General features: G+C 33.8%; 2 protein-coding genes across 2 annotated transcripts in view; one reads left to right on the top strand and one right to left on the bottom strand.

Annotated features, from left to right (window-relative positions):
* The window catches only part of LOC140434744 (juvenile hormone esterase-like), a 538,160-nt gene that overhangs the window by 89,629 nt on the left and 424,330 nt on the right, over positions 1–24,201 (top strand). The gene's annotated exons all lie outside the window — the stretch shown is intronic.
* Positions 12,780–20,169, bottom strand: LOC140433821 (uncharacterized). Its single transcript, XM_072521797.1, is given in 4 exon segments — positions 12,780–13,202; positions 17,623–17,843; positions 18,240–18,608; positions 18,611–20,169. Coding segments are annotated over 4 exon segments (1,920 nt in total). The 5' UTR covers positions 19,518–20,169.

Below are 24,201 nucleotides of genomic sequence, written 5' to 3'. Positions count from 1 at the left end.
TCCTGATCCTGTCCCTCCCCTGATGACAAAAATTATCTTTTGGTACCATAGATTTTTAACAACTGTCAAAAATTATAAAAATGAATAATTTTAATAACATTAAATCGAATACAGATTAAGTCAAAATGAATGTAAAACATTTTTTTGGTAATTTTAAATGGATTACCCTGTATTTTATATCACTATCGAAAACGTTTACCATAGGTACAGTAAATTGTCATTAACCCTATGCCAAAAGTTATTCATTTTTGATCTATTTTCATTTTTGTATCAAAGTAATAATTGTATAGGTATTTAAATGTTTACCATTAATAATATATTAATATGAGTCGGCTATAATTAATTTGTCCGAAACCGACAGTGTACCATTATTGTATATCAGTTTTGTAATCATATAACGAAAGAGAAAAACGATTTATTTCGACTAAAATTTATAGCAAATTTAACTAACGCAAAACATGAACAAACAGAAAAAAAAATCTACACTAATTTTAACTTATCTTATATGTAGATAAAGTATTTACAATCACCCAAAAAAATACATGACCAAAACATTTCTATTTAATCATGCTTTCTATGGATGTAAACAATTTTTTTTCCTATCAACTCTTGTTTTTGGAGGTATTTTGTACTCTTCGTTCTTAACATAACTCCAAAAAAATGAGACATTTTATTGAAATCTGGTGACCTGGGTGGCAACCTTACCGATCAATACCTTGCTTAGACTAATCATTAGGTTCACCATGTAATATTTCGTTATTGTGCAAAGGAGCATGGTAATGCAAAATCCATTTATTTACGTGTATTGAGTGGAACTTCTCCTAATAACAACCGTAACTGATTTGCAATAAATGTATCTTACCATTTTAGTTATCTTAAAAAATATATGGTCCTACTACATGTTTACGGATATAGACTGGAGATAGTTGATAAAGATTTCCCAAACCAAGCCGTGAGACACCGCTGTGAAGGTTGAATACACTAAGGTGACAGTCTTGCAGACGGTTCCTTTGGGAAGCAGGTCGCATCCTATCATATTTCGACCTTAACAACTCTCTTTTGCGAAAGATAAATTATCTTTTCCTAGCTATTCACGGAAGCAAAAATATGGACAATTGAAGTAAAAAAGAAAAAAACTCAGGGCCAAAGGGTTCACGAGGCTGAAAGTCCAGGGAACTCTTAAGCCAAAGCCACGGTTCCTTAAGCCGATTGGCAGGAAACTTCAAACTGCTCGTGGAACAACGTTGGAAGACGATCATCTTATGACGGACAAAAGCAGCAGAGCACATTTTGTGGCAGTGTTTACATTAGGCGAAGAGAAGCCACCGGCAAAGAGCTACATGAAAGGTTCAGTCTAGAAGATCTTCACTAGACCTTTTAAAAATGGCTAGGTTCGAGAATGCAATCTAGGATTAGAATTCCATAATAAATCTAAAAAGATCGCAGTGGAATAATCAAAGTCATTGAAATAGTCATTTAATCTATTTGTCTACTTGTGCAGAAGATACCTTTCTCTATATTTTGCGACCACTTTTTTAACTATGTGTTATTATGTGGTATGAATTAGATCACTAATCACGTATTTGACTTTTTAAAAAAGAACTTTATTTTTTACATATTAAATTAATTTAAAATTACTAGAATAACTGGACTGGTCGAAGTTGCAGCTAAGAGTGTCTCCGGCATCTCTTCTTCTTAAAGTGCCTATCCTTTCCGGATGTTGGCGATCATTACGGCTATCTTTACTTTGTTTATTGCAGCGCGGAACAGTTCAGTAGTAGTCGTGTTATACCACTTTCGTAAATTTTGAAGCCAGGAAATGCGTCTTTTTCCCGGTCCTCTCTTACCATTTACGTTCCCCTGGAGAATCAGCTGGAGAAGACCGTAACGTTCTTGATTTCTCGTTACGTGTACTAGATATTCCAACTTTTTAGTTTTGACGGTCATGAGAATTTCACATTCTTTCCCCATTCTACGCAGGACCTCCACATTAGTAACTCTGTCAACCCAGAATATACGTAAGATGCGCCTATAACACCACATTTCGAAAGCTTCGAGCCGATTCATAGATCCAACAGTCAGTGTCCACGCTTCCATTCCGTAGAGCAGAACTGTGAATATGTAGCAGTTCAATAGACGGCATTTTGTTTTTAATGATATGTCTCGACTGTTGAAAATGGTTCTCATTCTAACGAATGCTGCTTTTGCTTTTATTATTCGCTGTTTAATTTCTGTTGAGTGGTCCCATTGGCTATATAAATTGGTGCCTAGATATGTATATTGCTCGACTCTTTCGATATTCTGTTGGTTGATTGTAAGTTGAGCGTTTAGTATTGGTTTTATACTAATTGTCATAAATTTGGTTTTCTTTATGTTAAGAGCTAGTCCGTATCTGTTGCTGACTTCTGTTATGTGATTTGTTAATATCTGTAAGTCATTCCGATTATCGGCAAAAACTATAGTGTCATCGGCATATCTAATGTTATTCAACCATTCACCGTTTATTAGTATTCCTTTCGCACAACCGTCTAAAGCTTTCTTAAATACCCATTCAGAATAAATATTGAACAACAATGGAGACAAAAACCGGCATCTGAAAACGGTAAGTTATAGGTTTGGTATGAAGTGCTGAATCACTGTTTCCATGAGTATTGGCCAACGGTTCGTACAAAGTTCTTCTACTGCGTACTCAGCGGTTTCTATGGGAATGGGATGATGAAATCTGAAGTCGGCGAACTTAAGCTAGTTTAAGGTTTATAGGTAATAAGTCAGTTTTGGTAATATTTTTTACTTTCTAACATATATATATATATATATATATATATATATATATATATATATTCTGACTCCACAGAATCTCTGATCAGCATTTTGATCACTAAGGGCGCCGGCACTTAGAATGGAATTAAAAATAAACGCACCTTCGTCTACCTGGGCTCGCTACTGACCAAAGACAACAATGTCTGCAAAGAAATTGAAAAAGAATAGTGCATGCCAATAAGTGCTATTATGGCTTGAGGAAACATATGGTCCTAAAACTACCCATAAAAATTAAATTGACCATATATAAAACACTAATAAGGCCAGTGTTAACATACGGGTCTGCTTAGAATTGCTTAAACGTTTCGAGAGAAAAATTCTAAGGAAAATATATGGAGGAATCCAAGAACAAGGTTTGTGGCGTAGGCGCTACAACTTTGAATTATATAGAAGTTTTGGGGAACCTGACGTTGTAAAATGTATTAAATTAACACGCCTTCGATGAATAGGACATGTAATTAGGCGAGATGAAGATGCAACGATCAGAAAAATTTTCGACCGACGAGGACCAGTGGGAAGACGAGCCAGAGGAAGACCAAAACTTAGGTATTAAGTTAACACAGAGAATGATCTAAAATCCATCGAAGTTAAAGCATGGAGATGTTGCCGAGAGGCGTGGAGGGCTGAAGTAGGGCCTGTCTCCTGCTCTACGGGCTTCTTACGGTCACGGGAACTGGACCGGGAAGAGCTACGAGTGTCTACCATCTTCGGTTGAGCAATTCGTCTGGATCTGACTGGTCTCGTAGAAGATACTCAGATTCGTGTATGTTTCAGCTCGAAACTGTCACAAATATGAGGAGTTTTATGGCTTTTGAGTGCGTGATCGCGTTGCGAAATACCACAAAAAAGCGAAATAGTGCAATATATATATATATATATATATATATATATATATATATATATATATGTAAAATATGCAAGTTCGAAATGAGTGCAAACACTTCTCGTGCTTAGTCTACGGAGTAGAGGTTCCACAAGCGTGTTTTCTGCACGAAAGAAGACAGAAAAATATATGGAAATGTTTATATACACAAATAGAAACAAAACGCAACAATAAAAAGGCAAAAAGATTGAGAAGTTCCTTAACTTACGGAAGGAATCCTCGAAATAACATGTGCTTCCTTAACTTACGGAAGGAGACAGCAACTACACAGAAATATATAAATATTTCGAGCGTGTGGTCTCTAAGATGAGAGATATCGCAGCGAAAATATTTATATTAATCAAAAGCAATAATAAAATAGCCAAAGGAAATAGTAATATATCTGAGCGTGTGGTCCACTAAGGAGATATCGCAAACGAGATATATTTAAACAGTAAAATATGCAATAATAAAATAGCAGAGAAAAATATGAATATACTTGAGCGTATGGTCCACTGAGGAGATGTCGCAACAAGGTACGTTCAAACAGTAAATAAACAATACAAAATATCAAAGATAAATGGGAATATACATATATCGGAGCGTATAGTCCACTATGGAGATGTCGCAACAAGATATATTCAAACAGCAATAATAAAATAGCAAATAATGGTATTTTCTCTGTGTATGATCGATACGAAATATCACAGTAGAAAAATACGACAAAAATACATATATATAAAAATGCACATAAAATATAGCAATAAAATCAGTAATAAACAATAGTAAATAAAAGGCAGAATCTAGGTGGATGACTGGCACCGTACTTAGAGACTTAGAATACGAGGGTGAGCTCGAACTGGCCGACTACAGAAAATCCACCTTCTTTTATACACGAAAATCCTTTGTTCTTAGGGATTATGACGTATGAAAGTGGACTTTCCGTAAGATCGACCAATGGAAAAAATTAAATTGCTCAAAAGTTGGAATAACCCCTATTCCAATCAATGAACAATTTTTTTTATGTTTGGAGATGTTGCCCGTACGCTGATTGGAGTACGCTGAAGTAACAAGAAGTTGGAGTCGAAAGTCGGATTAACTATTTAAAAATACAAATACGGACCATTTTTGTCTCAAGCTTTAATTATGATTATTTGAATTAAAAGTTTTCCATGCTAGATGTTTTATGGTTAATTGTAGAAATAATTAAAATTAATTATAAGTATTCGATTGGTTTCATTTTAGTTTTAAATATTCTAAAAATATTTTTTAATTTTTCTGTCTGTAGGCCACGTTAATAAAATATTGACGCCTTTAGTTATCTTTTGAATTATAAATTCATTATTTTTAACACAACAAAGAGACTGAAATTATTTATAATTTTTTGGAAGATATGCTGTCAAATAAAAATAATAAACCTAAAAGCACATTATAGACGATATTATACATTGACAGAAAATAAATAAACATAAAAATAGAAGAACGTACTGAGTGATACCATTTAAACGTATCTTACAAAATTATTTCCTATAAACACGTGCTTTGTTTGGTTATCAAAAAAATTTATTGAGCTAAGTTTTATGAGTTAAAAAATAAATAAAACTTTCTAAGATCACTGTTTAAGTTTAACACCCTACATATATCATCAAAACTCTTGACCCTCTTACAATTTCAAAACTTCAGGTTTCTCGAAAAATAAATACGTGTCTATTTTATTACTTCATTGTACTATTGTACAATTTCAAATTATCTTAACTCCTTACACAGATGCGTAACGCGAATAGCGAATTTATACCAAGAAAATATGGATATAACTAGTATTGACAACAAGCGATAATGTGGTGGACCTAACGCAACAAATAGTTTTAGCCCTTCTACGCATTTTTTTAAGGATTTCTCAGTTCCCTTTATCCTTGACGATATTTTTTATTTTCCTCTTTTTTAATTTCTTTTGTGGTGCTATCAGTTATCCTCAATATATACAGTTATTTTTGAGTTTATTTCATATTATATTCTTTTCATCTATAACTCTAACTAGCTGATAAAACTATTATGCTCTAAAGAAATATATCGTCCCGGATTTTATTTTAAGAATATATGGAATTTTAAAATTTATTTATTAAATCTAGATAATCTAGTTTCTTATAACTCTTTGGGGATAGCTTTGCATTAAAATATTCCGGTAGAATATTGAATTCTTGTTTTTCTTAGTCTTTTAGTGCTGCTTATAGTTGTTGATACATTTCTAATTATTACTCTGATCATTTTTAAAATTGGAGCGCATACCTGTCCGATATTGTTATAAGCTGTTAACTTCTTAATAACACGGCAACCAAAGAATTCCTAAGAATTTAAGTTTTGCTTGAGAACATCGGCCATCCTAATTTGACTTTTTATTATGCATTATGTTATCTCTCTGCAATTGTCCGAATTAAGCTTACATATAAGTATCTCTTAACAACTTTAATTGTAGTGGATATCTGTTGCACTTTGCAATATCTTTATTTGTTTTAATCTTATTCATAACTAAGAGTATGAGCCGTTTCAGCTAGTCTGTCATCACAAGCACCACTCGATGACGTCATAAGCCATACCTACTGGTGTCATAAGCTCACCACACATTTCTAACTAAACTAACCTATCCGAACTTGCCCTGACGCACCTAAGCAGTACAAACCTATTGATATTAATGGTGATATGTAACGTGTCTTGTGATATAATTTACCAAAAGACTAACGACTAAATTCTTAATCGTACTCTCTTCTTAGTCGAGTTTCACACTGCATTTTCTCTACGGCCATCAACTAATATTGTCTTTTAAATTGCTACTTTTAGCTTTTTGACTTGCAAACACATGGTATTGGATATAAATAACTATGTTCTTATACACTTAGTTCCACATTAATATTTTATTTACGGCAATCAAGCAATTTCTTATTTTTAACTCAGTAGTTTACTTTGGGAACTATGGAAAAAATTTACGGTTAAGAAAAGTCTATCTGTTGACACAATTAGAATTGTTTTTATGTCTTACCCTTCGTGCAGATCTAAACGTAGTATGTTTTTTTGTTGTATGTTGTGTATTAATTAAACACCTTAAGGAATCTTTAGTTGATGTTCATTGAATTTTAAGTGGTGTAAAAAAGCAGATTTGGATTCTACCTTGGAGTGTTCTGAATATGTGGTGGATAAAGATCTATAAAATCTACCAATGTAGGTATAGCATCGCACTCTGAACAAGGAAGTTTGTACACACCAATGTGATTCATGTAATGTATGGGGTACTTGGTATTGGTTAAACTTTTGTTTAGGGTATTGTAAACTTTAAACAAAATGATGATGTTATCAGATGTAGTGCTAATTTGTTTGATTCTCTCGTATTATTTTGGAATAATGAAACGTTAAGAAAGCATATATTTTTAATATATTGGACATTAAGAGAAAGACAGATTGCTGATTGTTGGAAAAATTGAAGCTTTCTTTTGTGCCTAAGTTTATCTATAATAGATGGATCACAACAATCCATTGTTAACTGAAATTTGTTTATTAAAGTTTAATTCTGTATTAAAGTCAGTTGGTGAAAGAGGTATAGATGTAATTTGTGAATAAAACTGCGGAAGTCAGAGAACTTCTGTGGCAGTGGATGGTTTGAAGAAAAGTGGATAACATGATCTGTTTATGTGAGTTTACGGGAGATGCCAAAGTTGAAGTGGTCATTTAGTCTGGTGATAGATTTTTTTATATCCTTTATTTAATCTGTTATGTAATCTGTTTCTATATATATATATATATATATATATATATATATATATATATATATATATAAAAACAATAATCAATAAGTTTATCACGTAATCAACACAGGGGAGATCCGGCCAGTGACGGATAAATAAACGTTTAAGATAAATTTCTAATATGTATAAATATTTGAAAAATAAATAACACTTTACAAAGACATTTACTAACATATTAAAAAATAGCAATAGTTAAAATACACACACGCAATTATAAGTTGTAGGTATATAAAGTATAAGTTGTAGCTATAAAATAATAGAGTATACATTTATGTACAGTAAAAGCCAAATAAAGTTGCGTGCACGTAACCAAGGTCGTAATTCTATTGTATGTGTGGCTTCATTTCTATAGAAAAGTATATGTTACTTTAGTTTGCTAAAGAATCACTTTTAAAAATAACCCGATCAATAAAAAAACTTTTGTAACAAAATAATGTATATTATACAATATAGCTTTTTTGAATTTAGCTCATTGTAAAATTTTGTTTTAAAATGTTCATGAAGAAACCGCCAATTACTGATGGAGTATTAGTCACTACCATAAATATTGTCATGTTGTCGCGTCGTTTGTTTAGTTTTCAATCAGTGTTCTGTGACTTTTGTACTCGTGGTATCATCGATTTTTGAGGTTATCTTGTAAAAAACATTTATTTATTTGTCAAAATACCCAAACAGCTGAATAGTCAATGCCAAGAACTTCATCACTGACTTCATTAGTTAACTATTTTGAAGAAGAATGGAATAATAATGGCCCTTTGTTACACTTAAACGCTATGCAAGAGGTAATATGCGAATAAAATATCATTACTTTACTTTATAAAATTTGTATTATTTTAGCGTGTAGCTACTGCTTTAAAAATCAGTGTAAGAACAGTAAGCAGCATATGTCAAATGCAGAAAAAAGGTGAACAGTTCGAGTCACCAAAGAAAAAGTGATGCACTAATAAACGTGTAACAAATACAACAAATTTAAATACATGCTGTGTTCGTGATACCATTTACAATATGTACCAGAGAAGTAACTAGGATTATAACAAATATACATTTAACATAATTTTATTTCTATATGCTTTTAGAACAGCACGTAACGGTTTAATTATTGTGGTCCCAACTGAAAGATAAAAAATTATTTAATGGTAGTACCACTTCTTTAAAAATATTGCTCAAAAAACTTGGGTTTAAGTTAATGAAGGATAATCCACGACGAGAAATTATGGAATTACCTAACGTTGTTTGTAAAAGAGAACAATTCTTGAGAACTTATAAAGAAGCGAAGGATGAAGGTATATACCAATTCGTGTTTCTCGATGAAACTCGGATATTTCAAAATGGGATCATTTGTCATTCTTGGCAAAATGAAAATATAAAGAGTGTTAAAACCACTAAAATGGGTGGCAAAAGGTTTGTTGTAATAACATAAGTTGTTATATGATAAATAATATCATTGCAGATATATTATACTCCATGCTGGAAATGAAGCCGGATTTATAGAGGGTGCTGAAGCAATATTTTGTTCAAAAACTAAACTTGACTCAACCAAGTGATTATCATGGGGAAATGAACCAGGCAAATTTCTTGAAATGGTTTGAATATCAGTTGCTGCAAAACTTAGAGAATCCTTCTCTAACTGTACTTGATAATGCACCTTATCACAGTATGTGATATGCATAGAACTCCGAAAGCAGGATGGTCAAAAGGTGCTATTGAGGAGTGTTTGACAGAAAAAAACATTCCCTATTCCCATATGATGTTCAAAACAGAACTGATGCGCATCGTTTCTCAGTAAATCTACAGATATAATCTTACATATAAATGTGATTTATTTTAAACATTTTTTTAGAAATAAACCACAAACTAAGTAAATAGTAGACGATATGGCAGAACGGTATGAACACAAAGTTTTACGTCTTCCTCCTTACCATTGTATCTTTAACCCTATCGAATTACTTTAGGACATAGCAAAAAATTATTACAATAGGAATATTGGCAGAGATGCTAACAGTGTTAACAACTGCCTAAACATGTGGCATGAGGCACTTTACATAATTACTCCTGATATGTGGAAAAACTTTATCAATCATACTGAAAGAGAAATATTTAAAAGGTATGAGAGTAAAAGAATATTTTATCGTCAAGAAATTAGTCCAATATATAGTAATAAATGTTAATAGTGGAGAGAGTGACACTAATGTGGAATAAGATTCAGAAAATGTTTAGTTCGTTGATGTTGTTTTTTTTAATGTCCTGTTTTGTCTTTGAAAATACGTTCATTATTAACCCTTAAATGCCCGTGATATGAAAATAACCATAAATGCCCATGTGGGGTCTCCTAGGGACTCCACTAAAATTTTCAATTTAGTAACGTCATTTAGCACTGACTAAAAGGAAAACACGGTTAAAAATAATTTTAAGCATATTTGAATAATTTTTATTTATTTTTCATACAACATTAACGGCTTTTCTAGACACAAATTATTTTCAATTCGAACAAAATTAAAATTAAATAATAATATAAGCATATAACTTTTAGTTGCAATTTTTACATACAATAGTTTTTTCTTCTTTTCTGTGCACCTGGCATATAAATTTTTTGCAAAAAGAGCAAACGGTATTCACTTTTCTGTCACAGTTTCGCGGACACTGGTAACAACGAGCACGTTTCTTAGCTGAATGGACGGATTGAGTTGCAACTTCGGTAGTTGGGTTTACCATTGGTATGCCACAATCTTTTAGAGCAGATTTTACATAGGCTTTATGTTTTATATATTTCGCTCTTTTTTCCATGTTGTTTCGAGCAAGCTCAGCCCCTAATTGTAACAGGAAAATACGTCTTCGTGAAAAATTATTTTTCTTCCAATCAGGATTTTTTTCAATGTATAAAATATAGGCATTTAGTGCACATATGTCTATAATATTCATAAAGAGCCTGAATGGCCAACGAGCAGTTCTTCTTTTACAGGAATATTCCCTAATCAGTTTGTCGGCATTATCAACACCACCCTTGGTATTATTATAGTCTAAAATCATCAAGGATTTGTTTTGAGAGTCTTGACAAATTATATCACTATCGTGTTGACTTGAAAGAAGATGTACCATCCTGTGTATTTTAGGTATGTGCGAAACCATAGCTAATTTTTTAGTAAAAGCAAATATTGACGACTCCGCAGGTCTTTTTGTCAAACTTAGTTGTGGTGGTGTATCAGGTTTATTTTTGCGGACGGTCCCAAGTAAAGTAAGGTTTTTAGATAAAAGATATTGAGCAAGAGGAACACTGGTAAAAAAGTTGTCAGTTGTAATTCCTCCCCAACTGCCATGATATGGTTCCACCAGATCTTTCACAACACGAAATCCCTGATTTTTCTCTATTCTACCACCTGGTAGTTTTCCAAGGTACACCTGAAGTTTTGATAAATAAGATGTTTTAACATCCGCGGCAGACCAAATTTTTATCCCCATAGCGGCAAGGTTTTGATTTTATATATTGTCTAAAAGGACACTTTCCTCTAAAACTCACTAACTGTTCGTCAACGGTTATATGTTCGTATGGTTCAAAGGCTTTGTCACAGTAAGAGACGAACATGTCCCAAATTACTCGTATGGCCGCTAACTTATCCTGTTCCTTCCGCTCCACCCTGGTCACTTTGTCATCAAACCTCAAGAAACTCTATAATTCTTCAAATCGGTTCCTAGCGAATGCGGCTGTAAAAAATGACCGGCGTATTGAGGTGTCTGTAGACCATATCTCTCGTGTCGATTCTTTCCCACACCTTAAAGCACCAGCTTTGATAAGTGCTCCTAAAAAGCTATCCAGTTCATTGTTGGTAAGTACCGTCCACTCTTTTTTGTTATTCAGATGTTTTTCGTTCCACTCTTGATAACGCCTAACAGCTTCTTCATTAGTATGAAGGCATATGACATTCTTCATCTCTTCGGTCAAAAATAAATTGAAATAGTCTAAAAACGTGTTGGAATTTTTACTATAGTTTGTTAAGCCTGGATGTACATTTATAATATTTTTTTGTTGCCTCTTGGATCTCACGAAAGGTAGGCTATTCCACTGCATTCCAGATTTTGATGTATATGTTGGACCACTAACCTCACTAATATTATCGTCCACTTCGGTTGGTTCTGCATCTGATTCCTCGTCACTGTTGACTTCTAAATTGTCCTCAGTTTCCGAAACATTTTCCTCAAAAACATCTTGCTCTTCGCTATCTGATTCGTCGGTAATCTCATAGTCGAAATCGGAGTCTGATATCCCTTCTTTTATATTTCGGATAATTTTTTCATGTTCTTGGTCGCTTATTGTCATTTTCATTCTCTTACGGTCCATTTTTCAATGTAAACTGACGAAAAATGTTAAAAATAATAAAAATATTCTGGTGCCTCTAAATGCCCAATCGGGGTCACAGCGAGACCCCACTTATCTAAATCTCTCTTACAGACCACTGCACCTCACGAATGTTCGTGGTATACTAACAGAAAACGTAGGAGACACGTCCACACAAATACCTAATTGCGCGGTTGCCAAATGTTTCAAATAAAGATATTATAGCCAAAAATGTATGTCTGGGGTCCCATAGTGACCCCGATTGGGCATTTAAGGGTTAAAAAATATTTCATTTTATTGCTTGTGGTTTTATTTTGATTATATTTATTGTTTGGTAACTCAGTAATACCCTTACCACTTTTATTGTGAAATTCGTTACTTTGTGAAATCTTTTCATAATAAATGTAATTAACAAAAAACAAATGAAAAAAAAAACACTCATTTTCAAATTCCATTATAGTGTGAAATTTTCTATCTTCACCTTTTTTGTTTACTTCAGTTCTTTTCTGTTAATTTTCATACTTCATGAACCATCTGACAATGCTGCAAATGTTCACAATGATGATGTGAATGCAGCTTTATTTGGCTTTCACTGTATGTAAAGGTATAGAAAGGTCTAAGGGATCACGGCGTTTTAGTCTTCTTCTCCTTGGTCGCTTAAGTACGTCTTGGTTGGATGGTTCAGTAGTCTATTTTTGTAAGTGCCACTGAGTGAGACAACGGTTTCTTTAATATTTTGGATCAGAAGGTCTCGATGTATAACATAATTGGGCACATACCGGTGCATTGGTACTAAAAACTTTAGATTGGAAACGCTGAAGTTTCAGTAAGTGAGAATTAGACGCTGTACCCCATATCTGAATACCGTAGGTCCAAACTGGCTTTAGAATGCATTTATGCAGTAATAATTTATTATGTTGACTTAATTTGGATTTTTGGTTCATGAACTAATACATTTTCCTGTATATTAATCCTAGTTGCAGTCGCTTTGTCCAGATGTGCTTTCCCCAATATAGTCGGCTGTCAAAATATACTCCCAAGTATTTAACATCCCTTTTTTGGGTAATATGGTATTGTTTATACGCACAGATGGTACACTCTCTTTGCGTAAAGTAAATATTATATGTGCTGATTTGCTGCCATTTACTTTAATTCGCCACAGTTTTAACCATTTCTCTAGTTCATTTAAATGAATTTTTAAATTTTGACAGGCTGTAAGGGGAACCGAGCTAGAAGCCATTATCACAGTATCATCTGCATAGGTAGCAATTGTGCTGTTTACTCTTGTAGGAATATCTGCCGTATAGAGTAAGTATAAAGTTGGTCCCAATATACTACCCTGAGTTACTCCCGATAGAATTGGAGATATGTTTGATACTGCTTCATTGTATCTGACCTGGAAATATCGATTAGTAAGATAGAATCTGAGAAGTGCATACAGAGAATGAGGAAAATTAGTTTTTATTTTAGATAGCAGCCCCTCATGCCATACTATCAAATGCTTGTGAGACATCTAAAAAGGCTCCAGTGCAATATTCTTTCTTTTCAATTGCATCTCTTGCTACTTTGGCAATTCCATGTACCTGCTTAATTGTTCCATGTTGTTTCCTGAATCCAAACTGATAATCTGGTATTAACTTTTGTCAATTATAGAATTCATTCTTTAACGAAGTATCCTTTCACAAATCCTAGATATAATGGGAAGCAAACTGATTGGACGATAGGATGATAGTACGTGTGGATCTTTATTTGTTTTTGGTATTAGAATAATTTGTACCATTTTCCATTGAAATGGAAAATAGCCTAACTTTAGTATAGCATTAAATAGGTACATAACCAACCGAAATCCTTCTTCGGGTAAACTTTTGCAGGTTTTTCCCGATATTAAATCATACCCTGTAGCTTTTTTAGTATTGATATGTTTAACTGAATATTTAATTTCGTTAATTTTGATATTTTCTATAGGAGGTGACATCTGGTATGGTGCATTTAAGTTCTTATAAATGAATTCTTCTTCTTCCATTGAGATAGTTCTGGAGTGAGGTTAAAAGATTTGGCTGAGTTGATTAGCGACTGGTTGTGCTTTATCTTCATCGGCCTTAGCTCAATCACCATCTTTATTTCTATTGGGACCATCATGCTTAATCTGTTGTCTAAGTTTCTTAGAGAGTTTCCAAATAGAGTAATTTATGTCATCCGTCGCAGTGAGACTTTCAAGAAATTCATTTATGCCTTGATCTTTGTATTTGTGTAGTTCTCTTTTAAGCAAACGAGTAGCCCTATTCAGTTCAGTTTTGTCCCCAGGAAATCTGGAAGTTTGCCACTGTTTTCTTAGTTTTCCCTTTTCTTTGATTAATATTTTTATATGATGTGGATATCTTCTTCTTCTTCATGTTGCATCTTCTTTAAGAAGGTTGGCAACAATTATGGCAATTCGCACTTTCGATACCGCTGCTCTAAAGAGGTCAGCAGAAGTGCAGTTAAACCAAGCTCTCAAATTGTTTAACCAGGAGATGTGTCTTCTTCCGCGACTCCTTCTACCCTGTATTCTTCCTTATATTATTAATTGCAGCAAGTTATAACGCTGGCCCCTCATGACGTGTCCCAGATATTGCAGTTTTCTGATTTTAATTGTATTTAAAACTTTTCTCATTCTTCTCAACACCTCTACATTCGTGACTCAATCCACCCAACTTATTCTTAATATCCTTTTGTAGGTCCATAACTCGAATGCTTCTAATCTGTCCGAAACATCTTTCTTTAATGTCCAAGCCTCCAACCCATAAAATAATACGAAGAACACGTAGCATCTCAGAAGTCTTATCTTTAAAGAAATTGAAATGTCCCTGCTGCAGAGTACTTTTTTGAGTTTGTTGAAAGAATTTCTTGCCTATCCTATGCTTGCCTTAATCTCTTCTATGTACTTATTATTTTCGTTAATTATTGTACCCAGATATTTGTATTTTTAACTTGTTCTCCATGTATTGTTGTAGAACTTACAAATTTCAGAAGAACTGGAAGAGAGGTGATGGAAAATACTAAAAAAATATGGCTAAGCTCAGAGGAACGAATTTAAATGGCCAAAGAGACACTAAATCTTAAGTGAGCATTCGGGCTAGCTTCAATGCACTGAATCGTGGCTTTAGAGACATAAGGCAGATAGCAAGGATAGTGAACTGATGGGACAAGAAATGAAATGAGACTTGTTAATATCAAACGTGATATTACTAAAGAAGGTCACAGGGAATAAATCTATATAAAGAGGACGATAAGTAGAGAAGAAGGGAGCCAACTCAACAATAGTTGAGATTTTGAAGTAACAAATGACCGCAAATAAATGATGAAGATAATCACCTGAAATACAAAATATTAATCTTGTCTTGCTATATTATATACTGGTAGAAACTGAAATAAAACTCAAAATACTAATGATAAATATATTGATAACAATATGTATCTAGATATATATATATATATATATATATATATATATATATATATATATATATATATATATATATATATATATATATGTATATGTATGAACAATTAACATGCAAAACTAAATAACAGTGGTAGTGGGTGGTGTAAAGATACAATAGGACCTAATAGCCCCTCAACAAGCAAATAGCCACTACCATTGGGCCAAATAAAGGTATTAAATATTAGTAAAATCCAAGAATACTCCGTAGGATAGCAAAAGTCTTAACACTAAAAGTTAGTAATATTAACTTAATTCTACTAGAATGAGATACAAGAGAAGAATATCTACGGTTACCAAAAACAAAAAAAGTATCTCAACCAGCAAAATACTAATTCTATAAATGAGTTAAAATTGTGTGAGTAAAAAGTTACAGTGTTATAAAGATATCAAAATTAGAAATATATCAAAATGATAAATCTACTAAAATTATATCATATATCAAAAGTGAGTTGTTCCATACTCCTTATATCCTATTTAAAACCACATTAAATGTATTCCCCTTCCCTAATATATTCAACATATATTATATCAAAAGTGAGTTGGACAGTACTCTTTATATCCTATTTTAAAAACCACGTATTTCCCTCCCCTAATATATCAAAATTGTATTATATCTTTATTTACCCAGACCTGATTTAAAAAAAACACTATTTATATTATATATATATATATATATATATATATATATATATATATATATATATATATATATATATATAATATAAATATATATTATATATATATATAATATATATTGTTACACTTCTTGAAAATTAAATTTATTCAACACCAACAATATAACAATACCATATAACTAACTGACAAGTATATAATAATTTTTTGACGTTTCAAACTTCACTATCTTTTTCGTCAATGGACTTTTCCTATATGGGATAAATCTTTCGTAACACTACTTCCTCTTTTATAGTTATTCGCCTCGAATAACTGGACTATCGGGAATCGATTGAAGCCAACGAGGTGGATCAGTTCCATGGTATGGAGCTAGTCTCTCGATATGAACTACCTTGGGTTTACTTCTAGCGGAAAACTGGATGCGATAGATTAGATCATTTATTTTCTGCAGGACGGTGTATGGGCCTTCCCAGTTTCGTTGAAGTTTCGGACAAAGTCCTTTCTTACGTGTGGGATTGTATAACCATACTGGGTCACCTCTTGCGAAAGTTGTACCAGTAGCATGTATGTCGAGCCTGGCCTTGGCTTTATCACTTTGAAGCTTCAAACTTTTACGAGCAAATTCGTAGACTTTTTCTAATTTTTCTTTCAAATTTTCAATGTAGGTCGGGAATGAACGTACTTCTTCGCAGGGGGGCAATCTTCCGAAAATAAGATCTTGAGGAAGCTTCATTTCTCTTCCGGTGATCATCATTGATGGAGAATAACCAGTTGCTTCATGTTCGGAACTTCTATAGGCTAACAGGAATAGAGGAATTAAACTATCCCAATCTTTTTGATTATCAGAGACAAACATTGAAAGGTATTGACAAACAGTTCTATTATGTCTTTCGACCATTCCGTCTGATTGAGGATGGAGTGGCGTAGTGCGAGTTTTCTTAATACCCAAGATTTTCATTAATTCTTGCCATAATTCTGATTCAAAATTTCGTCCTTGATCAGAATGTAACTCTAAAGGAACTCCATGTCTTGATACGACGTGTGTTATAAATGCTTCTGCTATTGTAGTCGCTTCTTGATTAGGAAGGGGTACAATTTCAGGCCATTTTGAAAAATAATCCATTGCTACCATTAAGCACTTGTTCCCTCTCTCTGTCATCGGAAGTGGACCAAGAATATCCACTGCAAGTCGTTCAAAAGGCTCTCCGGAAAGATATTGTGCCATTTTACCACGACTTCTTGTTCTAGGACCTTTTTTACCATTACATAAATCGCATTTTCTACACCAATCTTCTACATCTCGGCGACAATTGATCCAGTAAAATCCGTTTCGAACTCTGGCCAGTGTTCTTTTGACTCCAAAATGTCCTCCAGAAAGGCTGCTATGAAGTTCTTGCAACACACTTTTAATGTGTGATTTCGGCAGTACCACTTGTTGAACTATACGTACTCCATCGGGACTTTCCCACTTCCGATATAATAGACCATTGGAAAGATACAGAGATTCCCATTGAGCCCAGTACGCTTTTATAGTTCCACTGTATTTGGTTATTTCCTGCCAAATAGGTCTTACTCCATTTTTAAGCCATTCTCGTATGACTTTTAAGTCATTATCTTTCTTTTGACTCTTTTTAAGGTTTTCCAGGGAAGTCTGATCATTATCTTCTTCTTGTATAACTGTGGTTACCTAGAGACTTACTTCTTCGGTTATGTTCTCTTTCTCTTCAAGTCTTTTACAGTACTGGCATTGTCGTTCCAAACAGGGTCGCCTAGAAAGAATATCGGCATTGTTATGGAGACGCCCTTTTCTATGTACTACGTCGAAGTTATACTGTTGGAGTCTCTCTAACCACCGAGCCACTTGTCCCTCTGGCTTCTTAAAATTCATTAGCCACTGTAAAGCGCTATGGTCAGTTCTAACTATAAAATTTCTGTTATAAAGAAAAGTATGAAAATGTTCTAGGGCTTTTATAATAGCTAGGAGCTCTTTTCTGGTAACACAATAATTCTTTTCAGCCTTTCCCATTGTTTTACTAAAATATGCAATAACTTTTTCTTCGCCTTCCTGTTCTTGTGATAATACTGCGCCAATACCATGCTGAGATGCGTCACAATCCAATAGAAATTTACCATCTTCTCGTGGATATGCTAGAATTGGTGCTATTGTAAGTCGTTTTTTTAAATCTATGAAAGCATTTTAAAAATCCGGTGTCCAGTCAAATTCAATGTTGTTTTCGGTTAGTCGATAAAGGGGCTTAGCTATGCGGCCAAAATCTTTAATAAATTTTCGGTAATATGAACAGAGTCCAAGAAAACTTCTAATTTCCTTTTTATTTCCTGATTTAGGCCAATTTTTAATAACTGAAATCTTCTCTGGATCAGTTTTAATTCCTTCTACTGAAACGATATGTCCTAAATAGTATGCCTCTCTTTGAAATAGTGAACATTTCTTATAATTTAACTTTAAATTGGCATTTCTCAATCTATCAAATACCTCGCTTAAGTTTTTCAGATGTTCGTCAAACGTTTTGGACATAATCATTATATCATCAAGATATACTAGACACGTTTTCCAGGTAAGTCCTCTTAAAACCATCTCCATTAGACGTTCAAACGTAGCTGGAGCATTACACAGACCAAATGGTAGAACCTGAAACCTGTAGAAACCACAGCCAGTTGAAAAGCAGTTTTGTCTCGATTATCAGGATGTACTTCTACTTACCAGTAGCCACTTTTTAAATCTAGGGTAGAAAACCATTTAGCACCTGATAGAGTGTTTAGTGTATCATCTATTCGTGGCAACGGATAACTATCTTTTTGTGTAACCTGGTTTAATCTTCTGTAGTCTACACAAAAGCGAGTAGATCCATCTTTCTTAGTTACTAAGACTACTGGTGAACACCAGGGGCCCGAAGCTTCTTCGATAATATCAGCATTTATCATGTCTTGTATTATGTTTTCAACTTCTTTTTGTCTAGCAAATGGCAATCTCCGTGGCGCTTGACGAATTGGTCTTGCATCTCCAGTATAAATTCTATGTTGAACTAAACTAGTACGCCCTGTAGATTTCTCGGATTCAAAAATGTCGTAGTTTTCATTAATAAATTCGTTAATTTTGTTTAATTCTTTAGTTGTTAAGTGGTCAACATTTTTGATTAGTTGTTTCACTAGGCTAGCGTCAACTGGGTTACTGGAAGCTGTATTCTTTTTTAAATATTTTTCGCACTTGCTTATTTTTTCTATTGGTGTACAGAATGCTATTTGTTGTTCTTTCTTCAATTTAAAAGGCTTTTTAGACAAATTAGCAACCCTTACTGGAATCATCTCATCTACATTAATAAGGCATCTGGCTATCAAAATTCCATCACTAACTAGTTCATCGCTTTCCACAACGCCGAAATGTAGACCTTCAGGTTTTTGACTCAGTCTCGCCAGGATGATACTTTCAGAATTTTGAGGAATTTCGGTATCCTCGCTTACTATAACTCTTACTTGAGGTACCGATTCTTCCAAATTTAGGACAATTTCTTCATTTTCAATTAACAAAATTTTATTTTGAAGATCTATGATAAATTTGTTCTGCATAATATCCATCCCAAGAACGCATTCGTCTTTAATATCGGCTACAAGGAAAATGTGTTTTATCAAGGTGTTACCAATCTGTATGGTTGCCGTTATCTCTCCATGAATCGGAATAGTGTGGCCTGAAGCTGTTTCAAGAACTAAGTTTGTTTTAGTGGGTTGTAGTTTCTCATTCAGAAATCCGGTTCGAATAAAGGATCTGGTTGCACCGGTATCAATAATAAAGGTGCATTTTTGATTCTCAACGTAGCCCTTAAGTAATAAATTCTGTTCATTTTTATGTAAAGTATAAGTGTGAATTTGGGGGCTTTTATTAGATACAGCCGACGCCCGCCCCTTAGTGTCGACTTTTATTCGTTTCCCTGGCTATTGTTTGCGTATCTGTGCTCAGTTGTGGGAGATCGATTTCTTAGAGACCTATCTCTACTAGTATTTCTAATAGGACTATGTGATGGGCTTCTGGATGTCGATCTAGGCGACCTTCTAGCCTCATACTTTGGATGTTCTCGCCTTGTTTGGGATCGGCTTCTGCAATTGTTTTGAAAATGTCCTATTCTCCCGCAATTAAAACATCTTCTATTTTCATTTCGAGGTTTTTGTTGAAGATTTTGCAGTATGTTTAAAATTTGGGATAAAATAGGTTCTTGTTTATCTGCGGTTATGATTTCTTCATTTTCTTGAAATCTTATTTCTCTTAATTTTGGGCGAGATTTGGAAATGCTTTTTGCCGCTTCATACTCCTGGGCTGAGACTAGTGCTCCATTTAGCGATTTCTGATGTTGTAATCGGAGATCTTGTTGCATTTCAACATCCTGTAGTCCATCTATGAATGCCTGTATTCCAATTTGTTCCAGAAAATCTTTAGGTGCCTGGGGGTATGCCAAGTGCAATAGTCTTTTAATGTCGGCTTCAAATTCTTGCAGGCTTTCGTTATGTTTTTGATATCGAATTTTTAGCTGACTTTGGAAAACCTGCTTAAGATGCTGTTGGCCATATCTTGTCTCTAAAGCTTCAACGAGAGAGGTATAACTGGGTGCATCTTGGAGAAGGAATTGCAAAACGGTTGCTGCCTGTCCTCAAAGCGACACCACCAAAGAAGCTGCCATTTCTTTTTCATTCCAGCCATTTGCTCTAGCTGCAGCTTCAAATTGAAAACGATAAGTTTCCCATGCTGTCTGACCATCGAATGTGGGTGGTTTTAAAAATTTACTAGTTCCAATTGTACCTGGTTCAATTATGGAAGGTGATGAAGCTGTTTGTTTAGATTCGACGTTAGTTACTGAAACATTAGGTAAAGAAGCTTGTGTATTAATCTTGTTTTCTAACTCAACTATTTGTATTTGTAAATAAGATTTCAAATCATTTTGTTGTTGTTCTATTTTATTTTCAAAATTGTTTTGTTTTTCTTCTAACTTATCTATTCTACTAGTGATTTGACTTATCTCTAACTGAAAATTTTCGTGAATTTTGGATAAACCATCTATGATTTCTACCTCTATTTTTTTACGCCTCTCCTTCTCCTCTTCCTCTTCTTGCCTACGCTTCTCATTTTCCGCTTTCTCTTCTTGTCTACGCTTCTCTTCATCTTCTCTCATTTTTAAAAACCATGCAGGGGGTCCGGACGTATCCATTTCTTTGTCAAACTCAGTGGATCTTGTATTTACCATCAACAACTGCTAAATATTTCTTTATCCCACCGCTGTCACCAATGTTACACTTCTTGAAAATTAAATTTATTCAACACCAACAATATGACAATACCATATAACTAACTGACAAGTATATAATAATTTTTTGACGTTTCAAACTTTACTATCTTTTTCGTCAATGGACTTTTCCTATATGGGATAAATCTTTCGTAACAATATATTATTATATATATTATTTATATATATATATATATATATATATATATATATATATATATATATATATGTATATATATATATATAAAAATTATATATATGTATATATATATATATATATATATATATGTATATATATATATATATATATATATATATATATATATATATATATATATATATATTAAGAAAATATGTATCTACTTGATCATATACATATGAAAAGTTTACAGTCGTAAATAGAAAGTAACAAAAATAGATAACAGTTAAACAACTTATCTTTCACAGCACTAAAAGTCCATAGGAAATTCCTCATGGCACGGCTACACTAATTTGGATGTGGATATGGTTCACAGGTATTACTCCGATTTAGATCTGAAGTTGCTCTCCAAGCTGCCTGTTAAATGATTGATGTAAGGTGATGAACTGCTTCCTCAATATTTTCATTTGTTTTAAGAGGAAGATTTAAGTAAATTGCATTTTGAATATTAAATCTGAAGAGACTCCAATTTGTTTATGATTTGAAAACGTGGGGTATTATATACATGTTCCATCACATCAATAAATATGGGAGAATGGTCCGACGAAAGGTCAAAGGAAGATTTAATATCTAAAAAGTGGTAACTTTTATGATACCAAAATCGATGAGATCGGGTATTTTATTTCTATCTGTAGGCCAGTAGGTTGGTTGCCCAGTAGAAATTGGAGTTAAATTATTTTCGTTTAAACTCTCCGTTCTCTCTGTGTGTTCTTATAAATCTTGTTCCATATCTTGTATGTTTTGCAGTAAAATCACCAGCTGCAATAAAGCGATGACCAAGCTCATTAAAATAACTAGAAAAATGTTTCTCTTTAATCTGTGTAATCTGTAGAACTCAGTAAAAGACACACATCATGTGTCTTTTACTGAGTTCTACAGATATTGAGGTTGCCTAAGTGTTCATTTCACACACTTTATTTATTTCATGATGTTTTGTGTTACTTCTAATGATTAACACAGTTTCACCATAACCTTTTACCATTGGGTTGTCACCTCGGGGGAACAAATACGGGTCTATACACCTTGTGTTATCTCCGGGTGCTCTGTAGAGGGCTTCGAATATCGCAGTCGAGAGCTCCTCTACCCAAGTCCATTTACTGGGTATGGACTTGTAAATATTTATCTTGTAATGGCTTGTCTTGAAAAAGACAAGATATTTCTTACATGACAAAGGTACACCAAGTCGAAATAAAGCATCAGGTCGTGGTCTTCTAAAGGCTTGTCTTGAAAAAGACAAGATATTTCTTACATGACAAAAATATAGGTCGAAATAAAACATCAGATTGTAGTTGAATAATATCTCAGCCACAGAGTATAATTGGAACAGCAGGAAGCAGCGCCCCAAGAGCACTAAGCTCTCGGAGGGCCCGTGAGAGACTGACCTGAAAATCGCCAATATTTATATGTGCCGTTCGAGCGATAAATAGGGATTTCCAGGTCAAGAGCCAATGGGAAAATTCGAGGCGGGGCACTAGTCCACAGACTATGGCATTCGATGACAGGGTGTGGTGTGACATAGGTGCAAAAATCTGGCATACTAAAATGGCTCTTGTTTGTCATTTGAGCTTCAGAGACCATCATGATATCAAGATTATTTAACTTTATAAATCCCTTAATCTCCTCACTATGGTTTGTACGGCCGTTTGCGTTCCAATATCCAATTTTAATTTTAGGTTTGAACATTAAGTTTTGATAAGATCGTTATGAAAAGGTCGAACATTTTATCCATTCTCTCCATAAGTTTTTGGACCATTAATTCTAAATTGTTAATTGTTTCTGTTGTATTCAGTTTTTCCTGTGTAGTATTTGAGACAAATGGGGTGGTATGATTTGGTCCCTCCACAGCGTTTGCATATGTAACAGATGTGGAACGAGTATTTGAGGAACTTGGCGGGAAATGAGATTGTATTTTCCCTCTCAACTTTGGAAATTGTTTTTTTTGGAGCTCTTTGTAGACCAAACAGCCTCTGTAGTTGACAGGATGATTCTCTTGGAAATTTGTGCACTTCACATCTTTAATTCGTTTTGGGTTTGGACATTCGGATGACAAGTGATTGGCTGTACATTTTACGCATCGGGGCATTCTGTTGCAGCAATATTTGTAAGTGTGTCCGAAATAGTGACACCTGTGGCATTGCGGAATTTCTCTTTTGGGATGTGGTGGTTTAACTTCAACTATTGAGTTAAGTAGTTGATTGACTTTACAAATGTCTTTATTATTTGCATTAGTAACCAATTGTACGTGGAAAAGTGGTAGTTGCTTTTTATCCTCTTTTTGTTTTATGTTGAAGATATTTTTGACTGAATGTCTTAGTTCTTCGAGTGTCCTTTTAATATCATTAATTTCTGTTCGGGGGTAAATATTGCGTAAAACCACTCGAACTCCACGGTCCTGTTTTATCTGATATGTGTGAAATTGCGTTTTTTGCTGTTAAACTTTTATTAATATCCGAATAGCTTTCAGGGGAATCTACTTGGAGCGTAATTTGGTTATCTCTAAGACATTTAATGGTATATAGATTTGGTATTTTTTCATCAAGCAATTCGCGTAGCGGTTTTGTATACATTGTGAATGAATATTGGTGGAGGTTATTTGGATTCGGCATTTTTATTTTCTTCTTGTATATCATCAGTAGCTAAAGGGCTATATCTATTGGTCGTTGGCGTAGGTTTCTGCAACCAATAATCTTGTTGCTTTTTAATTCTATGCAGAAGGCTATCTTCTGATCGCTGACGCTTCTTATTTGGAATTAACGTCCAACCTGTATCATCATCATGCTGACGAGTTTGT

Source organism: Diabrotica undecimpunctata, chromosome 2, assembly GCF_040954645.1.
Source record: "Diabrotica undecimpunctata isolate CICGRU chromosome 2, icDiaUnde3, whole genome shotgun sequence".
Classification (NCBI taxonomy): domain Eukaryota; kingdom Metazoa; phylum Arthropoda; class Insecta; order Coleoptera; family Chrysomelidae; genus Diabrotica; species Diabrotica undecimpunctata.
The sequence above is the reverse complement of the archived record's forward strand: the minus strand, read 5'-3'. Positions and strand labels throughout refer to the sequence as shown.